At 35.7% G+C, this 26,886-nt stretch overlaps 1 protein-coding gene across 1 annotated transcript in view; it reads left to right on the top strand.

Moving 5' to 3' along the window:
- The first annotated feature begins 2,410 nt into the window (after positions 1-2,410).
- The window catches only part of LOC120535587 (BTG3 associated nuclear protein), a 319,241-nt gene continuing 294,765 nt past the window's right edge, over positions 2,411-26,886 (top strand). The window contains exons 1-2 of the mRNA XM_039763527.1: positions 2,411-2,587; positions 18,384-18,462. Of these exons, the coding sequence (XP_039619461.1) occupies positions 18,393-18,462 (70 nt within the window). The 5' untranslated portion in view covers positions 2,411-2,587; positions 18,384-18,392. The remainder of the gene's footprint in view (positions 2,588-18,383; positions 18,463-26,886) is intronic.

The raw sequence follows: 26,886 nt of genomic DNA, 5'->3' as shown, positions 1-26,886 counted from the left end.
CTGCCTTTCACATGCAGCTTGAGCTTTTAATGTCTCTATTATTGTTGCATCCCTGTTTCAGTCTCCCTTATAAAAAAGCTTTTTAAATTTCTCCTAGTATGAATTCTTTACCTTGTGACTCCCCTGAGAACACTGTATGCAGCAGTGCTTTATTTTACATGTAGACAAGGTTAAATGTAAGAAATGTAATATTAGCATAATAGTTGATATTATCATGTTCTGCATTTAAGTTGACTTGTTTCTGGAACAAAAATATACATTATAAACCACAAATTACAGCCACATATAATTCACATATTTCAATACAAATGATCTAATCTTTAGCTGTCAGCTCTGCAGAGTACCTTGGGAGTGTAATGTTTTGATAAGCAAAAGCAATTAGATAGATAGATAGATAGATAGATAAATAGATAGATAGATAGATAGATAGATAGATAGATAGATAGATAGATAGATAGATAGATAGATAGATAGATAGATAGATAAATTTGCTTTTTTATGATGACACATTGGTGCCAAAGTTGTTTCAAGGACCCTATTGGCTTCAAAATCGTATTTTCCAGCTACATTCACCCTGAAAACCAATTCTAAATTGGACCAGTAAGAGTGAGTGCAAGTGTGTGCATGGTTCTTCCCTGCAATACACTGCTGTTTAATTTTGCTTTTTCGTAGCTTCAATTTACTTCTGCTCTTGATAACATACATCTGCATAGAATTATCTACAGTGAATCTGCAATCATTATTAATCTTAAGTTTTCTCATTTTCTTTTTCAGGTCTTCTGTGGTGGCGTACTATGCTACAACCACCTGATCACAGTCCTGTGCAGCCACACGTGATGTCTGAATGAAAATGGACACCTTATTGTCACAAGACCCACTGTGTTGAATTCTCTAAGATGAAGACTAATAAAAAAAAAAAACATTATGTTTGGTACATTGCCCAGTGAGGGCTGGACAGTTTTTTGGCCTAGAACCCCTACAGATTTTTTTTCTCTAGCTAAACCGGAATTTTTTTTTTGTTCTGTCCACTCTGGTCATCTGACATTATCATTGAACCGTCATTTAGAAACTTAAAAACTATTCTATATTTAAGGACTTCTCTTAATTATAAAATATAACTTTCTTGTATAAGTGTGCATTTTTATTTATGGTTTCTATACTATTTCTTAATTTCTATTCCTTTCTAAATTAATTTGTTTTCCATTTTTATTTATGGTTTCTATACTATTTATTAATTTCTATTCTTCTCTAAATTAATTTGTTTTTCTTTGCATGCAATTACTTGTTTGACACAATATAATGGATTTTGAGATATATCCTTTTTATAAAATGATTCTATGGAAATAAATTTTATTGTTGCTGCCATTGGCAACCAGTTGCACACAATTATAAAGTGGAGTACAGTATTTGAATTCATAAAAAGAAACAACAGAATATCCTTTGCTGTTTTTTCTTCACTATGTTATGTATTGGCTTTTCTAAAATGAAAGAAAAGAAAGCTTAACTTCTATACCTTGATACGGTAAGTATGAGTTAAACTGACATCTTTGCAGAGATTCCTTCAGACAAGAAGGAGCCAAACTGACACCCAAGTTCAAACAAAGAGCTATAATTGAAAAGTTACAACTTTTAGAGGAAAGGCCAGAAAACAAACTACACTAAATAAATGTGAGGCTGCTTGATGCAAACTGGTGAGGGAATCTACAGAAGCAGCTTCTTTTAGCACTGGATACACTGATAAAAATAAGATGTACTCTATAAATTAAAACGAATACTAACAACTTGCAGCGACACTCCATATTAAAAAGATTTTGACAAGAGAGTGCGACCGATCTGCGGTGGGTTGGCACCCTGCCTGGGATTGATTCCTGCCTTGTGCCCTGTGTTGACTGGGATTGGCTCCAGCAGACCCCCGTGACCCTGTGTTCGGATTCAGCAGTTGGAAAATGGATGGATGGAGTGCGACCGATAAACGACGTTTAACAGAAAGACAAACGTACGAACTAAAACAAAAATCACGTCAAAGGTTCCCAATACGTTTTTTTGCACAATTTATGTCCATTCAAAATTAATGCATTAAGAACAGTAATTCTGTAAAAGTGCCAAGAGTGCTACTAAAAGAAACATATGGTGTACCGGTATAATTCGTTACGGTCAGTTTTACTTTATCAGTATTCATCAGTTTCCGACAAAGTTAAAAACCTTACAATGGAATTTTAAAAAATATGAAATAAACGATCGAACGTCAACAAATAACCAGATAGTTTTTTTCAAACACACGCCTTGAGTAGGTCTTGACTTGTAATTATTTAGCTCCGCCTCCTATTCCCCGCACGGTCTAGTGCGTACTCGTCCTCGACGCTCCCCGTCCACCCCTCCTTGTCCTGCTCGTGCTCGCCGTACTCTCGTTTGCCCCTCCCCCACTATCAGCCTGGCTAAGGGAACGGCTGACGGCCGCGGGCGCGTCACCGCCGCATGCTCTGCTACAACGAGAAAGTGGCCCAGACTGCATGGGGCATTTTCTCGCGAGGAAGGACGCCATTATCGGGACCGCTAACAAACAACACGAGAATTCATCATTCGCACGGTAATATAAAGCAAACCTCACAGGCAGCATAGCACGTCGACTGCTTCGGAGTCGAGAGTTGTGAAAGATGGTGTCTGCGTTTATACGTACATTAACATTATATTTACTGTATTATTTTAACGATATTGAGACAGTATTTGTCTGATGTGTCTTTTGTAGTCGTTAGGTAGCAAGGCCTCAGCTGATAAGGTTGTTTTTAAATCAAAAGTGGGGTTTGTTTAATTTTCAAGTTGTGCATTTTATAACTAAAAAGAAGGAAAATCTAATAAAAATATATCCGGTTTACTACCGTTTTTGTATTTGTTTTTGTGTTTTTCTTAATCTTAAAGAAATTAAAATACTAGCCGTTAAGTACGAAATTAAACAACATTGGGCGGCGGGTTTTTATTTGGATTTCAAATTTTTCAGATACCGTCATCAGCCCCAAGTGTGTAATGTTTAGAGTATACTTGCAGTTCTCTAGTGAAATCGTTATTTACGAAGATTTTTTATGTTGATTGGTACGTTTCAGTCTGTACCCTTGTTGACGCACACGTGCATTTGTCAAGGTACACACAATTTCTATTCAGTTGTGATTGGGAAATCTAGATAAGTTTATCTTACGAGTAAATAATCAGTACTGTACGGCAAAAATGTTTTGATTGAACATAATTACTGCATTTTTGTGTGTTTTTTGTAATCTTTGATTAACCTTCAGATGTGTCGACATATGCAATCGGCATTGTTGACTTGTTTTCTGTTTGTTTTTATATTCTGGTAAGTGGCAATTGGCCTTTTTGATCTACACCTGATGATACCGATGAGGTATTGGGTAAAAATGATAGCCAATTTTAAGTGTATATTATGAAATGGTGATTTTTATACATGCACGTTTCACTTTACCATTTCAAAAATTGTCAGTGTTGATTGATAGTAAAATTGAAACGTTCCTGGTCCTATCTGTACATTTTGGTGTAGTAGTTATAGATATTTGATGCGTTGTCAGCAGCAGTAAATCCATAAAGACCAATTTGAATTAAATAATTTATAGTATTGTGTTTTATTCTAAATACTATGTTTAGAATAATGGCCTGAATGTGGAAAAAGTAATAAGATCTTTATTTTTGTCTCCATACATTCTTCAGTGGTTTAAAGAGGCAAAATACTGTAATGTTTGAAAAGACATTAGCCCATCAAAATTCTCATCCTTCAAGATACATACAATTTTGTATACCTCATCAGGCCAGTAGCATATCTTTGTCCTGTGGAAAAAAACAAAGCATGGCAAACCAAGTTAAGATTTACCAGTATCTCAAAATGAATTTCAGATATCATAAAATGCTTTTCAACTCTCAGAGCTCAACATAATGTTCTCTACATTATAACATATCTGCTGTACATTTTGAGATATCTCAATTACATTTTAGGGTATCTCAAAAAACTCCCTGTACATTTCAGTATGTCTTAAGTACATTTTGAGACCTCTCAAATTGGCTTTGCTTGTTTTTTGTAAATACCCAAAATTAATTTTTAAAATCACTTTCTGTAAATAGACAAATAGAGAAAGGTAGGTCAATTTTAAGATATTTTGAAGTACATTTCAGGTATTTCAAATGGACAAGAAGCTATTTCGAGATACCTGGAAACGCAAACGGAGATATCTTTAATTGTAGTTTAAATACCTGAAATTTATATCCAGGTGTGTTGAAATATCACCCTGTCTTTTAAAATGTATTTTTTATATCATCAAATAACGATTGAGAGCTTTTGAAACGCGGTAAAATTAAACATTGTGCAGTTCCATATATCATAAGACCCTTTGAAAACTTTGGAATATTTAAACAGGCATTTTAAGATATTTTGAATTAAATTTAGGATACTTTAATATATGTTTCAAATATCTGAAATTAAACATTGTCATTAAATATATTTGAAATATCTTAAATTATCTCTAACTTATCATGAAATACATTTATTATCAGCTATTTAAAATGTATTAAAGATATAAAATATATTTTAGGTATCTCCGAATGTTAGTTTGGCTGTCCACAGAAAGATATTGACTCTTCTGGTAGCAATATATTGGCCTTTATTTTAGTTTTGTATTGCCTAATCTTAGTGAGTTTGTTCTGTGATGAATTTGCGACCAGCCCATGGTTGTACACTTACGTTGTAGTTGATGATGCCAGGCTAAGCCTCATCTGTAGCAAATACCCGAAATAAGATGGGTATGCTAACAAGGTTCTATTATTTAATACCAAAGGACCTGTTAACTTAAAGGGTTGTATTTAGCCCCTCTTGTATCGCAGGGGAATGTAATGCAATGCATATACATTATCAGATGTTCATGAATGGATTCAAAAGCAAATGTAATCATCTATTTAAATAATTAAATAGTTTATCATTTTAATGGGAAAATGATTTGCATATTTCTATGTAAAAACAATTTGCATATAATTTTGAAAGTCAATATAAAATGGTTATAAAAGGCTCAGAAACTGCATGTTCTAATTTTCAATCATTTTATGAAGTTAGGTGTTTAATTTAAAAACATACTCCTTCGTTGAAAACAGTAGGGATTTTCTTGTGCATATTGTGCTAAGATTGCATTTAATATACAGTGTTGTTTGTTAGTGCTGTTGTATTACTGTCAATAGTCTGTGGGAGATATGCACATAATAATTTTGTGGTATTTGGAACACATGATATTAAATTAGAATTTGAACTTGAATTACACTCATACCTCCTAGTAAACTTTGGATTTGACACATACTGTATCTATGTTGACAGATTTAAGTTATATTCCAAAATAAACTGCAATACTTTCAAACAAGATCACCAAAGAATTGTACTGAAGATCTACATCCATCCATCTATTATCCAGCCCACTATATCCTAACACAGGGTCACGGGGGTCTGCTGGAGCCATTCCCAGCCAACATGGCGCAAGGCAGGAACAAATCCCAGGCCGGGTGCACACACACACCCAGCACACACTAGAGACCATTTAGGATCACCAGTGCACCTAACCTGCATGTCTTTGGACTGTGGGAGGAAGGTGGAGCACCCAGAGGAAACTCACACAGACACAGGGAGAACGTGCAAACTCCACACAGGGAGGACCCGGGAAGCGAACCCAGGTCTCCTTACTGCAAGGCAGCAGTGCTACCATTGCACCACCGTGCCGCCCTGGAGATATGCAGGTATAACTAAACATCCTATTTAACACATGTGCACATATAAAGTCCTATCCTAAATATAAGGAATGCTATTGTTATTGGAAAAAGTTAAATGGAATAAAAGTTACCATTATATCTTTACCATATGATGTTCAGTAGCTGTGTTTAAGCCGATAAAACTTTACCTCATGCTGGTATTCTCAGCTTCTGTCATAGAGTTTCCCCATTACAACTTGTTTCTTAATCACAGTATGGTTTGTGTAATTTATTTAGTCAGTCAGTCATTTTCCAACCTGCTATATCCTAACACAGGGTCACGGGGGTCTACTGGAGCCAGTCTCAGCCAGCACAGGGTGCAAGGCAGGGACAAATCCCGGGTAGGGCGCCAGCCCACTGCAGGGCACATACACAAACTCACACACCAAGCACACAGTAGGGACAATTTAGAATCGCCAGTGCACCTAACCTGCATATCTTTGGACGGTAGGAGCAAACTGGAGCACCCAGAGGAAACCCACGCAGACACGGGGAGAACATGCAAACTCCATGCAGGGAGGACCAGGGAAGCAAACCCAGATCTCCATACTGCGAGACAGCAGTGCTACCACTGCACCACCATGCTGCCATAATTTATTTCATTTTAGTTTAATATTTATTTCTTGTTTTTATTTAGATTGCTTGTTGCCCTACCCAGTATTTGTGCATAGAAAGTGTTTGCTGTCTGTCTTGGTACCTAATGCAGGTTTGTCATCTAACTTGCTTCCGTCTTTCAATTCATTTTTGAAGCCATTTACAGTCATTTTGAATAGCTAAGATACTCTTCATGAAGTAATTCCCCCTTTCCCCTAAACTAACACACTTTCAAAACCACACACTTGTCTGTGCAGTTCTTAAAATGTTATGTCAAAATTAAATATACAGTAATTACTTAAAACGTTCATTTTTCTCTCAGAATGAAACTTTGCCATAATATAGCTATCATCTTTTGAAGCAAATGTTTTATTTGCACTATTAAGTTGGGAATGAAAATCTACAAATTTACTTACTGTATGTACGTACTGTACACACGATGTGAAAAGAAGAAATCATTCAGGTGTGTATTACATTACCACAATAAACAAAAAAATACACATAGAACTGCAGTATTCCAAAAACTTGAAGCTGCAAAGACCAGTGTATGCTACACAGTAAACTAATCTGCTTCATCTCCATCTCTTATTTGGATAAGGTGAGGCCACAAAACCTCATTACATTAAATTTTATCCCTTTCCAGACAGTGTCACAAATATGCTCTTGGTTGTCAGATCCACTCTTAACTTGATTCAAGTGAAATGTTCCCATATACCAGTTCCATGGCTTTCAGGAGATTCATTTTGTGATAGGGGTTCTAGTCATACAATTTTCATCGCAATGCAGAGAAGAATTCCCCAATGGGGTTGAGGACAGCGGAGTTTGCAGGGGGAAATATTAGTAGAAATCTAGGGTGGCCATTAAACCATTCGCAATCCAGAACAGTATGATGGAAACTAACTTTTTCCAGATTAGGACTGAGTTTGTTCTTGCCAACCAAGCTCCCCATCTTCCTATTGAGGAATTTGTGTCATGATTATTGAGAGATGCCAGTAAATATGTTTTGTTTTATGTTGGGCCTAGTGTTGCATGGTGATGGTGGGAACCTTGCTGACTGATGACAAAACACAGCATCACATTGCTTCCCTGCTGTCCAGGGATCTCAACAGTAGTTCTTTGGCTGATGATGTTTTGGCCTGTCCTCCTTTGTTTTTTTGGGTTCAGCCCTACTTCATCCTCGAGGATATATTCAAGCGGGTCACCTATGGCATGCGGCTGAAACATTCTCTGAAAAAATATTTTACTACATATAGTTTAATATAAATACTGCATTGTATATATTCTATGTATGATTTACATTTATAAGTTATTACTGTACACAACTGAATGCCTACTTTAATGGCACTCTGTACACTACTGTAAATGGGACATGGAACATAACATAAATTACAGTAAGAGTTTTGTACATCACGTTATGGGACATAACTGCACATATTGTGTATTGGTTCTTTACGCTTGTGGAATTTCTTTCACACTTTATTTTGCACTGATCAAGCACTTGCCAAATCTTTGATTGGCCTATATGATCAATTTCTGGGAATAATTCCCTATCTTCTTTGATTTGCCTTTGCATTTCATGAAAAAATATTGCATTGTTGGCAACAACCATATTTAAATGGCCATTTCTTGGTCATCTGACTGCAACCATTGCCTGCTACCTACAAAGGGTCACCTTTCACTTCTGGAAAAAATTTCTTTGACAACAATATTGTGGTAACAGAAAACGGTCTCTTTATATACTTATAGTATGAAGATCATTTACAGTACTGTGCAGCACAAAGAAAGCATAACCTTTCACATTAGCACTGCAGATACAAAAATACAAATGTATTTAAATTTATTTTCTTGTCTGAAAGTGTGGATGAAAACTGACACTGTGTAGCAGTGCTTCTGCCATTGTCGTCCCATGAATCAATACATTGTGTACCAATGTGGTATGTGTTTCATCTGGTATAATATGCCATTGCTTCCTCATCTTGTTCATTACTCCCATCCTCTCATTGTTTGGGTCCATTGTTCCAAAACCAGAGAGAAACCTTTAACCCTATTTACCTTCTCAAGTTTTGATTATTGAGTGAAGAGTGTTAACTGAGTTCAGGTTGTAATGACTTGCGTTAAATGATGTTTGCTGCATGAGCACAGGGTGAAAGAGTAATAAATTGGGACACATGGTTTAGAGAAATGTGTTTTACAATTTGGCAAATGTGAAAAACATATGAATTATTATTGGGAAAAGTGTTGATCTACTGAGAGATGAAGCAAGGCTATAGGGCATTTTATTTAATTATACCAGTTTTAATGTTTTAGCAAACCAAAAAGAATGTAATTTGTTCTAGGGTAGTGGTGGCTAGATCCTATCTTAGCAGCATCAGGTACAAGGCAGGAACCAACTGTCACTGGATGATGAAGTGCTTGACTAGATAGACAGATAGATAGATTATTAATCCCAAGGGGAAATTCACTACATATGATACTTGATTTTTGTTAGAGTGGACTTTAAAAGTGTCTATATTACAATAAAAAATGCTGTGTCTGATAATAGTAACAACATCTGTGTCTTACACCTCAATTTCTTTGTGAAATGAATTATCCAATACAAATTATTTTAATTATGTAAAAATGATTACATTTTTGTCAGCAAGATAGCCTATGTTAGATTTTGTCCACATTTTTGTGGAGTTGCAAAACAGAAACAGCAGGAGCATTGTAAACTAGAGAAAATGTAGAAATAAGTAATTAAATCCTGGAGTTCAATAAAAAAAAAACATACCATCCCTTGACTACGGAAATTAATTGCTGTGAAAATCTGCAGTCACAGCATCCCTCTTCGAGTGAGTCTTTTGTCTTTGCATCTTCTGTTAGCAGTACTTTTCACAAGGCCCCTGTCTGATTTTTCTCTTTCTTCTGGTGCATTTCTATTTTATAAAGTCTTGTATCATACAAAAACCCCTCAGCACTCATGACATCATGGGCAATAAATTAGGAGATGGTTAGATATGGATCAGACACTGCATTCATTTTCACTGTTTGGATTAAAGTATCTCTACTTACAAGTTAGTATAGTTTAGTATCAGTCTAATTTGATACAATTGTATGCCTTTGAAGTCATTTAAACCCTCTTCCAAATCATGTCCCTCATGCCCTTTAAAATCGTAAAGCTTCCATTTTTCCCTTTCTCATTAAATTAAAAAATATATATGCTTTTATGTTGCAGAATCATTTTACTGTGACAGTGTAAATAGGAGTTACATATTTTTGAAACTAAGAAAGTTCAATGAGCTTCCCCTAAAGTGACTTGAGATTTCAAAAGTTAAATAAAATATTGATTAAGATTTCAAAAGTTGAATAGATTATGGATTAATATATTGATATAGATTAGTTACTCATTTCCATGTTCTATAGCAGTGTTTCTCAACCACTGGTTTGGCATATACATGGGGGGAAAAAGTGGGTCACAACTTCAAAAAGGTTGAGAAACACTTTTCTGTTATATGTATATGTCTGTTTACTGTTTTTTTTAGTCTGATAAAATAAAGAACTTTCACTCAAAAACCTAAATAAGCAAAAATAGCTAGAAAAAAAATGTTTAATTCTATTGAATGCCAGACTAAGACCAGTATTCATATGTCAGAAGGGGGTAGGCTTTACTATTGGCTGTACAAAATGCACACAGATATATTTACACAAGTATATATGCAGTAGAAGAAAATTGTACAATACTGACTTTTATGAAGTTATTGCACAATTTGAGGTTATCTAGTTCTTTTCTACCTTAGAATCTCATTGGTTCCATGTTGAGTCAAATAGTATTTTAATTAATTAATTTATTTATTTATAAAGCACTTTAAAAACAACATCAAGGCTGACCAAAGTGCTGTACAATTAAAAAAAAAAAAAAAAACATATCAGACACACAAAACCGAAAAGTAAATGAAACAGAAACACAAACACATAAGAAATAAAAAGATTCTAAATAAAAAGTATACATATAGCCAACATATCATACTGGGTTAGAAGCCAGAGAGTAAAAATGTGAATTTAAATAGGATTTAAAGACAGCTATCGAAGGAGCCTGCTTAACATGCAACGGCAAATCGTTCCAGAGTTTTGGGGCTGCAACTGAAAAGGCTCGATCACCTCTGAGTTTGCAACGTGCCTTGGGAACACATAAAAGCATCTGGTCTGCTGACCTGATAAAGCGAGACGGTACATAAGGGTACAGCAGTTTCGACAAATAAAGTACGGCTCCACCATTAAAAGATTTAAAAGCAAATACAGGGATCTTAAAATGGATTCGAAAATGAATTGAAAGCCAGTGAAGGGAAGCCAAAATTGAGGTAACGTGCTCATGGTTTCTTGTGCCAGTTAAAAATCGATTTTTTTTTAAATTTATTTTAATGGGCCAGGGTAACTCAGTATTCATTATTTTGGTCTGATAAATTTTTGTATTGCACTTTTCTAGATAGATAAATATTGCAGTAAAGTGCAACAGTATATATTGGTTTTAATTAAGAGAAAATATGAATTAGGATAAAGTGTAACCATAACCTTTGTAGTTTGGTGGCATTCGAATTTGATCCAGATACCAAACTATTTTTTGACCTTTCCTTTGAGTGAGATTTAGATTACTCATTTCTTATTTAGCCTCACTCAGTTCAAGACAGGAGTTACTAAACTTTACTTAACTTTCTTTCATGAAAACGTTTTTTTTTTATCATTGGTCTCCCTTTTTCCATTACTGTTTTCCTATGTAGTTTTTTTTTTTTTTTTTAAATAACATTTTTATTTCTGGTGTGGATTTCTCAAATTGTTTTGGTTCTATCTATCAATCTATTGATCTAATCACATCAGTTTTATTCCAGTTTTTGAAGTGAGGGTGGCAATTTGCAGAGCTCTATTAATTACAACTAATTTGCAGGTCTGTATGGAAGGAGTGACACTTCATAGGAGTAACATAACAAAGGAGTGACATAAATAACGTATTAAAGGAGTGACATTTTATTGGAGTGACACAACGAGTTACCTACCACACACAAATGAAAAAACGCTTGCCAAAAAAATCGTTGTCGCCTCACCTACCACACACAACTGAAAGTATGCTCACTAAAAAAATCATTGTCGCCTCGCCTACCACACACAACTGAAAGAACGCTCGCCAAAAAAATCGTTGTCGCCTCACCTACCACACACAACTGAAAGTACGCTCACGAAAAAAGTTGTCACCTCACCTACCACTTGGATGGTTGGTTGGATGGTTGTCACTCCTTTGAAATTTATATCTGAGGTTTCATTCCTTTGTTATGTCACTCTTTTCAATAGGACCGCTAATTTGCAGCCACAATCTACTTCTGGGAAATTACCAAACACTTATACAATGTCAAACCCACTAACCAATCCAGAATATTCTACCGGTGTGGAAGGGGTCCAGGGAGCATTCATGCCCAAACCAACGAAACTGGCTTATCTTGATCCAGAGAAGCAACTTTTGTAATCTGTGGTCCACATCTGCCTTGGACAGAGAGCCCATCAGTACTGTGCAGAAACCTTAATTTGGCCACTTGTAGTAATGACCTTACTCTATTTATCTTTACCCTAAGCTTATGTCAATAGGTGAGGGTGGACATATAACATGACTGGTAAATTGTAAGCTTTGTACAAGGACTTAGATCCTGATTCAAAAATGGTGTTTTCTATACCAAGATGTCAGTCAATTTCTTCATCACCTGTACCTTATGCACATTTCCTTTAACTACTTCAGAACCTACACCTTGGCAACTGCTAACCCCTTACCACAGGGAACAACTCACTGTTTTTTTTTTTGGGGTTTTTTTTTTTTTTTTGGAGAGGTCTATGACCTCAAATTCATCAGACTTCACTATGAACCACTATAAATGAATAAAGACTAAATAACAAAATCATCTAAAATAGTAGGTATGCAGCCTTTAAACAGCCTAATTAGATACTTTCTAATCTTCAACTGTACCTTGATATCCTGTCATACATACAACTGGAGATAAGATACATTCTTGGAGAGGTCCCATGTTCAGATTAAGTTAATGTAATGGGAAGTATATCATATTTATAAACTAAATGTTGTGTTTGCATTAGTTGGATGCATTTTTTAAATTTGCACAACAAATGTAGATGGGATTGGCATACTCCAATTATCCCTCAAATATCTGTGCTAGGACAAAAAGTTGGTCCACTTGACCGCAGTTTGGGTAGAAATCACTTTATTCCTTTTGGATCTGAGTTTCTACAGTTTGAAGTTTTTATTCTAGTACTTTGATGTAAGCTTTCCAGGGTGCTAAATAGAATGATCCCTAATTAATGGCACACCCCATTTTTTAAAATCAACAATCCAGTATGCCAGTCTTGAGACACTGTCCTTGCATTCCATGTAAATTCCAAGAGGCATGTTAAGCGACAAATCTTCTTGTACAGTGCTTTCAGCATCTCCTTCTAGGTCTCATCCACTCCTGTAGTTTGGCACAATGGAGCTTTTTAATTGAAGGACTGTACACCGGGTTTAGGAATTTATCTGGAGAAGTGACATGTGCAAGTTATTAGGCTAAAACATAGTTACTGCTGTGATTGCTAAGATATAATTTAAAAGTGAAACATTTGTTAATCTTAAAGAGCATATACATGACTCGATTTCCAGGACAAGTTCCAGAGTGGTCTTCATTTTTCAGTTACATTTTTATGCCTTTCCCTTGTTTCACTTTGGTGTAGTTGTCAGCTTCACAGGTCCTGGCATCTCATTTTAATATCTGATCTGTACCTGTATTTACCAATTTTCCCGGAATAAAAAAATGGTTCCAACTGGCTCAAATCTAAGAGTGATACAAATTTGGCCCTTCACTTAGAAGTAGGAGTTAAAACAATTTAGCTATTTTCCTAATATAAGAAACTATTCATAACTTCACCAGGACTTAGGAAAGCTTGCAAGCTGTCATAACTTGCTAGAAGCTGCCAGATGATGGCATTCAATAAGACATCTATACACACATTTCAGTAAAGGGGAAATGTTTTGGAAATGCTGGACAACAATGAACTAGTAAAGAGATATAGATTGGAATAATGGATATAGATGGAATAATATTCATATTAAATCTTGTATGATAAGTGATCTCTCAATCTATGTGGAGAAGCCATGCTTTCTTTGCCAAATTTAAAGTGATGATAACATTACATACAAAATGCTTTGCAATAACAATGATTTGGCTATATCACAACCATCCATTTCTCGGGTTTTGTGAATGCCCTTACAACTCATGATCTAAAATGTAATTTAATAATTTCTTCATCATTCCACATGAGGCAATATTAAAGCAAACATGCACATTAAAATCATTGCCTCAATTGTGGATAACATGCATATGTGAATCTCAAGTGATATCATAGTATCAACACAGGTGGTAATGGATGCAAACTGTTTTTTATAGCTTCATATTACCCTGAAGATAGGGTGTTTGACAGTGAAATGTCACATTGGTATGCTGAGCTTTGCATTCAACGAGAGGGAAATGGCTCACCACAGTACACTGGAAGAATGAATTTGACTTTTAGCCATGGGTAGTTTTAGTATAACTATTACTTTTCAAGTTACTTCCTGTGGCCATAACAGTGGGAATGTGGTTCTTTTGAAAGTACAGCTGTAGACTACTCATTGTTAAATAAACACACCTGTTATCTGACTTTACTCTCTTTTGGTGTCTCGGTGATTGTTGCAGTATTATTTATTTGGCAACAATTATGTTCGGCTGAGCAAAATAACCTACCTTATTTTGTTTTCCTTTCTTCTTCTTTTATCATTTTTTTTATCTTTTTGATGAAACCATAGTGTTTATATCAGTAAATTATAAAACGTTATGATGATTTCCAGGAAAACTTCAAGATGTCCTTATAGGCATTGCTTTGCAGCTCAGGCTACCATAAAATTAATTCTCAAATGCAAACTCTTACATTTAGCTGGGAGTTAAGAGTGGGACGTTTAATAATAAATACTCCTCATGTCCTACTAAGGTAGGACAAATTCTTACCCTAATCAGACATTTTAGTACAATTCCTAGGAGTAATACTGAGAGACTTGATGAAAACAGGCTGCTTTTTAACTCTTGTTTCTTTGCTCACCCTAGACATGCAGTTTACCATTCATCACTATGAATCAATGTGGGCTTGTTTTTAAAGATGGCATGCCTACAATAGTCGCATCTGGTTCCTGCTGCCATAGTAAAAGCTGGGTAGTGAAAATGAATGCCTAGATTTATATTTAAGACATTTATGTTTTAAGGAAAATAAAAGGAACCCTTCAGTTAAATTTATTAGAATATTATTATATAATGTTATTTAAAATTAGGAAGTTTCAGAAGAAAATGTTCTGTACTCTCTAAGCAAGTTGAGTAGACAGTCTCTAGGAAGATTATTTTGTAAAATCTTTCCAAAAGTTGAATTTTATACTTTTTTATTTTTTATCATTTAATAACTAGTGCATTCTTATAATGTTTTATATATTGTAACTGGTATGTTTTTCTATGCAGATATTTTGTTCAATTTCAAATGCAGTAGTTCTTGATGTTTTTCCCCATGTGATTCATGTAATATAGGATCAAAAACCTAGATGGTTACTGGAATAAAATTTGTGAACATGCAAAACAGATTCATGAATGGTCATGAATTTAACCTTTTCATGAAAAAGAAAAAGACATGCATTTGTTAATATACAATTAAGTAATCTGAAAGCTTCTTTCGTAGTTTTCATGTCTGAGCAATTTAAATTCTCTGAGCAAGTTGCAAATAAGCATGCATATAAAAATCTTAAATATGACCTTCATGTCTACTTCAAAATAGAAACATCAGTACTTTGATCATTACTTGGAAATTGCACAAAAAAGTTATGTTTGTCTTTGATCTACAGCAAAGTATATGCATTTGATTATGGCTGTGTTTTTGTGTTATTTTTAACTGCTTTCTTTCCATTGTTCAAAAATATGTTTAAATGGACTTCTGTATATACAGGTACTGCATATGTAATGTTCATTTCTAAACTGTTTTTGCTGATGATGGTTTTGATAAGCAGCACTGGTCAGAAAATACCTACCATCAGTACCAATCCTCATGTTTTCATGGAAAATTCCCATTTACTTCCAGACCCAACTACTATTCCAGGGTATTTACTTTGGAAACTGCTTAGAAGGATTCCTCCCTACATGACCAAACTATCTAAACTATTCCTTCAAGTCTTGACACAGTACTCACTTTACTTGGAGATCCTTCATAATTATTTACTAATTAATTATATTGCAAGGTTTGACCCCATAGCCCTACAGAAGAAATTTCCTTTTGCCTATTTGTATTTGTGGTTTCTTTCATAATGTCACTATACAATGACTCTATCAAGGTGAGAATAGGTAGATGTTCATCTAAATACTCCTGTCACATTCCACTACCATTTATCAGTATTATGTCCACAGTATTGCTGCTGTTGCTGTCCAGTCTGTTTATGAATATCACTTTCCTCCTTATTTTAAATCATGAACGTGACCTTAAGGTATTTAAACTCTTTCACCTGGGTAACCTACCCTTACTGACAGAGAGCAAATGGTTCTTTTCCTGAAGAGAAACTTCATCTCAGATTTTGAAGCATTGCTTCTTGTCCTGCTTAATCCAGACTCCAACAGCAAACAACTCTATCATACACCAGATAGTGCAATTAAGAGATCAAAAACACAGCACCATCTTCAAATGTCATAGATGCCACCTTGTCTGTGCAATCATATCCTATTCATGACCAGTAGAATGTACTTTCCCAGGGTGATAAGATTTTGGAGACCTCTCTTATTCTGCATCTGCAGAAACTGAGCACCAATCTTGGGACCACATAATTTTGTACTGAATAACAGATAACTGGGGGAACTCTGTTTACGGCTCCTCTTCCACAAAAACACGTAGGCAGAATTGAAAAAAAGAAAAACAAATATTTGTATTCCACCATCTGAATCTGGGCTTGAACAATCTTTCCAAGTACCCTGACCTAAATCCTTTTCGGGAAATAGAATAAAATCTTTGTTCTGCTTTTCAAAAATGGGAAACCCTTTCCTAATCAACAAGTATTATCCCTACTTTTCATACAGCTTCGGAGAGTTCTTTTGCCAAGATTTTCCAACAGTTTACATGATTTCTCTAAATTTTGATCTGATCCAATTGACGTCAGAAATCATGCTGCTGTTGAAGTTGTCGATCACTTCATTGATCACGGTCGTAAAAACATATAAATGAAGTAGGTGCATCCCTTTCAGATCGATTTATTCCTTGTTTTTCAATTTTCTCAACATATTACTTACAAATACAAGTATTATCCTTATATTTCCTCTTCACTGTTGGAAACAGGCTTTTTAAATACCTGTCCTCCTTTCATGAGTTGTTGAATGGCTTTTGAAAAGTCACTTTCTTGACCTCGGCAAACTTACTGCCAGGCCATTACCTTTGCCAGCATTGCAGCTGGATTGTTCTTGGCATGCAGGTCCAGAAATATTTATTTTAACATTTTTTGGAAAACCTCCTACTTTGACTTGACAGCTTCCTTCACTTTTGGTGTTCCCTTAAGGATCCTCAGACTTCTGACAGTTACCATCAGGCACTGCTCAGTTTTCAGTCCAAGCTCCTTGCAGCTACCTTTGCTTCTAATATTTTAAATATTTTAGATTTTATGTCCTAGCCTCTTCCAAAACGCAAAATAGGCTCTTATGGAGGAGACTGCTGAAGTAATTGCCTGAGTTTTCCAGGACTGCCTGCACAATCCTTTTGTATCATCTGTGTCAGTCCAGTTCATGTCGTGACTTATTGCACCAACTGGTTTTCAGAATGTAACTTAGTATCTACTGTTTTACATAAATGTTCATATAATATGGCCTGATGTCAAATGACACAAGAGCAGAGTCAAGTATTGAAAATACAAAGTAGTTTTATTAATACATTTATTTTTTGTACAAGTGGTTAATTTTAAACTGACTTTGTTTCTAACACAGGTCCCATACCTGATCATCATTCGGTTTTAAATCAGGCACATTTCCTAATTATGACCCTCTACTTTTCTCTATTCACCACACATTAAGGATTGATTTTTTATATTAGCGCTACAGAATTAGTTGGTGGTGCGTTTTTAAAATTTTTAATACCATTTATAAGCAGGTCAAATACTCTGAATAGCTGATGGTAGCATAGCTGTAAACAACAACATTTTTCAACTCAAAACTCAATGTCCCCCAGACTGTCTCATCTGGCTGTGAAAATTCTAATTCCACATCATATATCTATGGATTTGTGTCTGCCCCTACTAATGTCAGGATCCTGTTCATTTGGGCCATGTCAGCAAACGGGAGTGATTTGACACCCATAGTAAACTGCTTGGCTTTATATCCAATACTGCTTGCCAGTGTCTATACAGTGTTTATTTGTCAACCTCCCATAGGTTGTCTAATTGTTTCTGCTCCAGTGAGGTGACATTTCATTTGCCAAGGTCCAGTTTCTGTTGTGAGGGTCAAATCTGTCTTTATCTTTCATGCAAATTCTTCTTGGCCCAAGTTGTATTGCAACAAAAACGCCAAAGTTTGCTTTTACAGCTATTAAAACCCCATGGGAAAGCCATGAGATTTGTTTGAGCCCTACTGGGTTCTAGCACAAATGATTGCCATCTCGCCTTCAACCTTGGTTGCACTGGTGGTTACCAGTATCCATGTCCCAGAAACAGATCGTCTAATTTTACTTTGATCAGTCTTGATGATTGGACCACTCTACCTAAACCAATTTACCAGAGATAATACTATCTTGACTATAATGGTTCTTAGAACATTTTGTATCCAGAATTTGTAAACTGTAAAGGGGACAAACTTGGGAGGTGTTTTGAACATACAACTAAATACTAATTCTGCAGATGTATTGATTACCAAAGCTGGCGTAGTAAACTGTAATGTGAACCTCACTTATATTATCTGTCGGTGCATTAGGCTACCTGAATGATGTCTGAACAGGACCTTGCAGAAATGGTGCAGATTGCAGTTGAAGACCTGAGCCAAGACCATCCAGGTAAGCACAGATTCTGTGATACATGTTTTTCAAGTAAATGAAGGTCTGTATTATAACAATACTGTAATTATAACTGTACTGTATTCCTAAAAACACGTTTCAAGTGTCAATTGTACAAAACATTTGCTTGTTCTGCATATCTTTTAGTATGCACCCAGTTTTTCTAATACACTGTCCTTTGTGCATAATTATACTCACTTATTCAGTTTCACTAATCCAAGTGAAAAACAGATTTTTTGAAATGTAAACCTGTACTTTCTAAAGCAATAAATAGCCAAAGACTCCGATATAATTAAAAACATTAATGCATAAATATTGTTTTATTTGTTAGATTGCTTCCATGTTGCATACTGTATTCTTTCTCAGAGAAAATTCATTTTGTTAAGACAAACAACATCAAATCTGTTTATTTAGGTTCTTACAATGCATAAACCAAGAGATTTTGCATTACCTCTTGTTAAGGTTTTAATAAGGTATTTTGACCATTTTTAATTACTTAAAGAAATAATAATTTATAGTAGTAATTAAAAAATTGGTCACAACATAAAGGAAATGCATTTAGTGCAGCAAAATAAATGGTTCTTTTAAGCAGCATGGATTGCTGCTTGCCCTGATTGTTATTAGGATAGACTTCCTTATAGCCCTGGGGCCTCATGTATAAATTGTGCTTATGTACAATAATGTGGCATACGTTTCCACGCACACTTTGTGATGTATAAAAAGTAAACCTGGTTTAAAGCCACTTGACATTTTCATGGCAGCCTCACACCATGGGTATGCACATTTCTGCTTGGTTGCAAACAGGTGGCACCCAACGTCAAATCAGTGCTACTGTTCCTGTGTTATTTCCCTTTCTTTTTAAGATTCACATCCATGATGTGGCTTTTATGAAATACACTGAAAATAATTGCATATTGTTTACAAATTTAAGCCACTTGATTGTAATCATTCTATAACAATATAATGGTACATTAAATGGCCAGACTATTCCAATTACCATAGCTGTTTTAGTGTTAGAAACCATTCGCAAATGGAAGAATTAGAAGAGTAGTGCATATTTATAGATGATGATGACTGGCTTTTACATAGGTTTAGATTTCTAAGAGCTATCATTTTTATGATGAAATGCATTGAAGTATGTATATTACATTTTACAGATAAATTGTTAACTTCATTTAAATAATGCATACTGTTGATAATTAAACATTGCAGCGGTAACAATGAGCTGGCTTCCCGTTCAGAGATTATTCCTGCCTTGTGCTATGTGCTTACTAGGGCTGGCACAATCCTAGGTGGATTGATGGAATAATTTAACATGGATAATGAAGATTTTTCAATGTTCCTTAAAAGATTTGAAGAATCAATGTTCTAAGCCTACAGCTGGTTTTACATTTAGTATAGATGCTTGTTTTGTGGCAATTGGTTACATGGAGAAACAACATCCAAGGACCTTCATTTTGCATTCACTGAAATTCTTCTTTCCTTCACATGCTTTTGCTGTTTTCTTTTTGACAAAACACTGAATGGAAGGGGCTATTTATATTTTGATTGGCATATTCAAATATGCTAAATTTGGGGAGGAGTCGGGGTGGGGCTGTAGGTGTGTGCATGTGTGTTAAAATTCACATTTGTTGGACTTTATAAAGGGAAGGTGCTTAGAACTTTGCTTACATACAATTTTATGCATCTGATTTTTTTTGTGTGTACGTACATTTCTAGTTTTGTCCATACGCCATGTTTTACTGTAAATTCTATACAAGGTGTTTTACTCCGGTCATGGTATAATGATTAGTTGATTATGTTGGTGATTTTATTTTTTATATAGTAATACAAATTATTTTGATAGAAAGCATGTTTTAGAAGTGTACAAAGTAATTGTTTACAGCATAGCTGTACCATACTGTATGTTCAATGCAAAATCAATATTTCATTAAACTACCTAGTCTTTCTAAGTTGCCACAGTACATAAGAGCCATAGATTATGATAAAGTATACCTAATACTATTTTAAATAAATGATTGCAATGAAATTATACTGTAGATAACATTTGCATGCTCAGCTTTAATTAGTATCACTTAAAGAAAGGTGTTCTAATTTTTACAAAACTCCAGCTACAAATATAAGCCTGTAGATATCTCAGTATAAGTTCAGTTTTGTGTGGCAGCGTCTTGATAATATCAGTTCAATTTACAATGTGTAAAACACATAACTTGAGACTGAATTATTTTGTAATCAGGTTAATTACAGTATGTATGTAGAGCACAGGAATGAATAAGGTGAGTTGTTAAGAGGAAAGAGTATTTTAGAAATCCTTTAGTGTAGGATATCCATTTTTAAAAATATTGACTGTTGTCAAAATATTGTGCAGAGTAGAGAGGGAGGCGTTAGGTTTTCTCCTTGTTATATGCTGAACTATTACTTGATGGTTTTTTTAATTACATTTTTGTGTGCTACTGTCCAGAAGCAAAGTACAGTACATTGTGTTCCAAATTATTATGCAAGTGACATTAGCAGTAGGATTTCAGTTAAATAAAAATGTAGTTTTTAGTTTTTCAATGAAAGTTCTTGCTTGTTTTGTGTCTCCTGTCTTTTTAGATAACAGATCAATCTCAGTTTACCAAAGGATGTTAATTTGAGGGAAACCTGCTTAAGGAGGTTATACCACATTTTTAAGCAAGTCACAGTTCTCATGCAGTATGGGGGAAAAAATAGATCTTTTTGAAGATGAAAATATAAAATAGTGCAATGTCTTGCAAAAACCATGAAAGCACCTGGTATTTCATGAAAACTGAAGAAAGATCAACTAACTATGAGATATTTCCGTGTGATTCACAGTGAGGTTAAATTTGGTCAGATAAAGGCTTATTAAGGAAAGTTTCTATCAGGCGAATAAATAGTATTAAAAGAGAAGCTATTAAAAAGCAACCGATGAGCAGCAAACAGGTATTTGAAGCTGCTGGTGTCTCTGGAGTCTCAAGAACCTCTCAATGCAGGTTCCTCCAGAGGCTTGCGGTTGTGCATAAAGCTGTTTTGACCACCCCTAACCAATGCTTGCATAGAGAAAAGTTTTCACTGATGAATGCCATACTACGCTGGATTATTGAATGTTTTCATGCTCTATTGTGCATAACAATGTGGAACACTATTTTAAGTTGTTTAGAAAATATAAAAATCTGTTGTCACCATTAGCAGTTTTGAATGTACTAAAATCCACATTATAGTATAATTTTTTCAGAAACAAAATCCTTAATTGTATTGACTGTTTAGGAAAAATGGGCAAAAGCAGCATATGCATAATTATTTGGAATACACAGTGTATTTGTGGCTTTATTTTTACTTTTATCAGTGTTAAATATTTTCATAAAGTTGAAAATGTGATGAAAAGTCCCTCATATACAATATCTATTAATTTTTTTAAACATTAAATGTGTTTACTGTATTTATTTATTTATTTTTTTTTTTGATCTTCTGGTAAAATTCTAATGCAAAATAACTTTACTGTAGTGTTACTCCACTAAAAGTACATTTTCAGGAGCCTAATTGTTCCAGAGATGGCACAGTTGCTGCTTCATATTTCTGGCTCATATTCCTGTCTGAGCAATGTCTGTAGATTTTTACATGCTCTCCTTATGTCTGTGTGGATATTCTTTAGTACTCTAATTTTATGACACCTCCTAAAAATTTGCACATCAGATTGGCATCTCTAAGTGTAACACTATATGTGTGTGTGTGTGTTTGTTTCGTTGATTGGTTTTCTGTCTAGAGTTAGTTCATGCTTAACAAATGGTACTGCAAAAATAGTATGTGGCTCCCCGTGAAGCTGTATTCAAACAAGCAAGTCTGAGCGTGTTTTCTTTGTTTATAGGTAATTGTGAAATTCTTACACAGATTCCAATTAAATGATGATTGTATTGTGAAATCATATTTAGAGATCTGTGTAGTTGGAACATGTCTTGTAACTGGATAAGGAACTACTGAATTATATTATTTGTATCACTTTTGCACAGTCCTGCATGTTCTTCCAATGTCTCTGCATGATTTTTTTTTCAGTGTACTCTGGACTTCCTCCCTCAAATAAAGCACTAGTAGACTACCCCATGATACTATACTTTATTAAAAGAGTCTGAGAATGTTGTATGTTTATTTTTTCTTGCTGGCAATTCTATTATGGGGGCTTCATTTAAGTCTTCTTCTTTCGGCTGCTCCCGTTAGAGGTTGCCACAGCGGATCATCTTCTTCCATATCTTTCTGTCCTCTGCATTTTGTTCTGTTACACCCATCACCTACATGTCCTCTCTCACCACATCCATAAACCTTTGCTTAGGCCTTCCTCTTTTCCTCTTTCCTGGCAGCTCTGTCCTTAGCATACTTCTCCCAATATACCCAGCATCTCTCCTCTGCACATGTCCAAACGAACACAATCTCGCCTCTTTGACTTTGTCTCCCAACTATCCAACTTGAGCTGACCCTCTAATGTACTAATTTCTAATCCCATCCATCCTCGTCACACCCAGTGCAAATCTTAGCATCTTTAACTCTGCCACCTCCAGCTCTATCTCCTGCTTTCTGGTCAGTGCCACCGTCTCCAACCCATATAACATAGCTGGTCTCTTTACCGTCCTGTAGACCTTCCCCTTCACTTTTGCTGATACCCATCTGTCACAAATTACTAATGACACTCTTCTCCACCCATTCCACCCTGCCTGCACTCTCTTTTTCACCTCTCTTCCACAATTCCCATTACTCTGTACTGTTGATCTCAAGTATTTAAACTCATCCACCTTCACCATTTCTACTTCCTGCATCTTTCAGCATTCCACTGACCTCCCTCTCATTTACTCACATGTATTCTGTCTTGTTCCTACTGACCTTCATTCCTCTTCTCTCTAGAGCATATCTCCACCTCTCCAGGGTCTTCTAAACCTGCTCCCTACTATCGCCACAGATCACAATGTCATCTGCAAACATTATAGTTCACGGGGACTCCTGTCTAATCTCTTCTGTCAACCTGTCCATCACCATTGCAAATAAGAAAGGGCTCAGAGCCGATCTCTGATGTAATTCCACCTCCAATTTAAATGCATTCGTCACTCCTACTGCAGACCTCACCACTGTCACACTTCCCCCGTACATATCCTGTACAACTCTTATGTACTTCTCTGCCACTCTCAACTTCCTCATACAATACCACAGCTTCTCTCGAGGCACCCTGTCATATGCTTTCTCGAGATCCACAAAGATGCAATACAACTCCTTCTGGCCTTCTCTAAACTTCTCCATCAACATCCTCAGAGCAAACATTGCATCTGTGGTGCTTTTTCTAGGCATGAAACCATAGTGCTGCTCAATAATCATCACCCCACTGCTTAACCTAGCTTCCACTACTCTTTCCCATAACTTCATGCTGTGGCTTATCAATTTTATTCCCCTGTAGTTACTGCAGTCCTGCATATCCCCCTTATAACTTAAATATCAGCACCAGTACACTTCTTCTCCACTCCTGAGGCATCCTCTCACTTTACAAGATTCCATTAAACAATCTGGTTGAAAACTCCACTGCCATCTCTCCTAGACACCTCCATGCTTCCACAAGTATGTCATCTGGACCAATGGCCTTTCCATTTTTCATCCTCTTCCATTTTTCATCCCCTTCATAGTTGTCCTTACTCCCTCCTTGCTAATCCATTGCACTTCCTGATTCACTATCTCCACATCATCCAACCTCTTCTCTCTCTCTTGTTTTCTTCATTCATCAGCCTCTCAAAGTACTCTATCCATCTGCTCAACACACTCTCCTTGCTTGTGAGTACGTTTCTATCTTTATCCTTTATCACCCTAACCTGCTGCACATCTTTCCCAGCTCGGTCCCTCCATCTAGCCAATCGGAACAGGTCCTTTTATCACTCCTTAGTGTCCAACCTCTCATACAACTCATCATACGCCTTCTCTTTAGGCTTCCCCACCTCTCTCTTCACATTGTGCCTTATCTCCTTGTACTCTTGTCTACTTTCTAGTTTCCCAGCTGTCTGGTAACTCTTCACTGCTACTCAGTGCCTGTCTCACCTCCTCCCTAAACTCAACCTTGGAGTCTTCCTTTTTCAACTTCCACCATTTGATCCTTGGCTCTGCCCTCACTCTCTTCCTCTTCTTGATCTCCAACATCATCCTACAGACCACCATCCTATGCTGCTTAACTACACTTTCCCCTGCCACCACTTTGCAGTCTTCAAATTCCTTCAGAACTCTTCTGCATAGGATTTAATCTACCTGTGTGCATCTTCCACCACTCTTGTACGTAACCCTATGTTCCTCCCTCTTCTTAAAATACGTATTCACCACATCCATGTTCATCCCTTTGGCAAAATCCACTGTCCTCTGACCTTCTTCATTCCTCTCCTTGACACCATACTTACCCATCACCTCCTCATCTCCTCTGTTCCCTTCACCAACATGCCCATTGAAATCCTCTCCAATCACCACTTTCTGTCCCTTGAGTACACTTTTCATCACTTCATCCAACTCACTCCAGTAATCTTCTTTCTCACCCATTGCACACCCAACTTGCAGTGCATATGCACTAAAAGCATTTATCATCACTCCTCCAATTTCCAGCTTCATAATCATTACTCTGCCTGATACTCATTTCACCTCCAAAACACTCTTGACATACTATTCCTTCAGAATAACTCTTACCCCATTTCTTCTCCCATCCACACCATGATAGAACAATTTGAATCCACCTCCAATCTACCTGGCCATACTCCCCTTCCATTTAGTTTCTTGCACGGACAATATACCAACCTTCTCCTTCTTTGCCTAACAGTAGCCTAATTTCCACCAGCACCCTGTTGGCTGACAGTACTGGTGGCAGTCATTGTTAACCCGGGGCTCGACCGATCCGGTATGGAGATTTGTATTGTTGTCCACATATTGATTTGGCAAAATTTTACACCGGATGCCCTTCCTGACGTAACCCTCCCCATTTATCTGGTCTTGGGACTGGCATGAAGAAACACACTGGTTTGTGCATCCCCTGTGGCTGGGTTATGGGGGCTTCATTTATATAATTTTTTTTTTCCTTTTCATTTAAGTAATTTTAGAAAATAGGATTAATTCATAACGAACCACAGTAAACCCTTCTATATAATTTAATTAACAGCTGTACATCAAATGTGTTATTAATATTTTTTTTGTTCTTATTTTCTTAAGTTTTCAAATGTAACTTTAATGTATTTTCTGTTTATATCTAATTTTTGCCTGAAAGTGAAAAATGTTTATTTATTTATTTTTTTTATTAATTCTGCTATGGACAATACTGTAATTCATAATTGAATTCCTATAGAATCAGGTAAATACTGCATAATGCAGAACTGGGTAAATTCATTTATAGTAGCCTGCTATAGCTTAATCTAGTTCATACCTGTAAATAAGTATGTTTTTAACCAGCTTTTTTTTGGACAATGAAAATCCAGGTCTGGATGGGATTCTAGTTCATTGCAGTATGCACAATTACTGTATATATATCTAATCGCACTCTGTGTGACCTGGGAAACAAATCACCAGGACACACATTCTGAGAACAAAGTAAAAGTGACTTGGCTGGGAATTGGGCAAACAGTTGCTACCACTGACCCACCATGCCCCTTTGTAATTAAAGCTGCTATATAAACTTCAACCTTTGTTTCCTGAATATATATAAAAAATATAATATTTTTGATCTTCTGACTAGATTTGACACAGATTTGTCTTTTTGTTGAGGTCACTTATTGTTTCATTGTGGAAATCTAGAGCCATACTTGCTCACTCATGACTCAGAGGAATGTTTGAATACATTTACTGTCTTCTCTGACTTGCAGTAGAAGATTTGCAGATGCAGAAGAAATCAGAGGCTACTTATGATATTTGTGATGTATTATTTGAATATTATATTGAATTAATGAAGATGCTTTTATTTTGAGTGAGAACAAATTTAAATTTCAGAAACCTGGAGAAGTGTGTGTTACATTCTATGGCGTTTAGACTCTTTCAAATTTGAAAGTGGGATTAGTGTAAGAACTTTAGTTCATGTAATAATTTTAATGACTGTTCAGCTAAGTGTCATTTAATTATTAGAGAATATACAACTGTACATATATACTGAGAACTTGGCATTTAAATGAAAGCTTTATCTTTTTCCTATACCTTCATCAATTAATTTTCTATTGTAGCAAAAGCAAGAATTTGTCTCTTGAGCAATACTTCTGATAGCATAATGTTACCTCTGAAGAACGTGGCCAATATGCTGTGTGCTGTGTATCAATTTTAGGATCTGGATTTCTATAGTGAAAATGTATTTTATTTAGTGCCAAAGGTTTATTAAGTTCTAATGAAACCTAACTACACAGATATTTAATGATGAAGATAAGATGCGAAGGTGCTTGTGCA

This window comes from Polypterus senegalus, chromosome 9, assembly GCF_016835505.1.
Source record: "Polypterus senegalus isolate Bchr_013 chromosome 9, ASM1683550v1, whole genome shotgun sequence".
NCBI classification, from domain to species: Eukaryota; Metazoa; Chordata; class Cladistia; order Polypteriformes; family Polypteridae; genus Polypterus; species Polypterus senegalus.
Note: the sequence above shows the minus strand (reverse complement) of the source record. Positions and strands in the feature narration are given on the sequence as shown.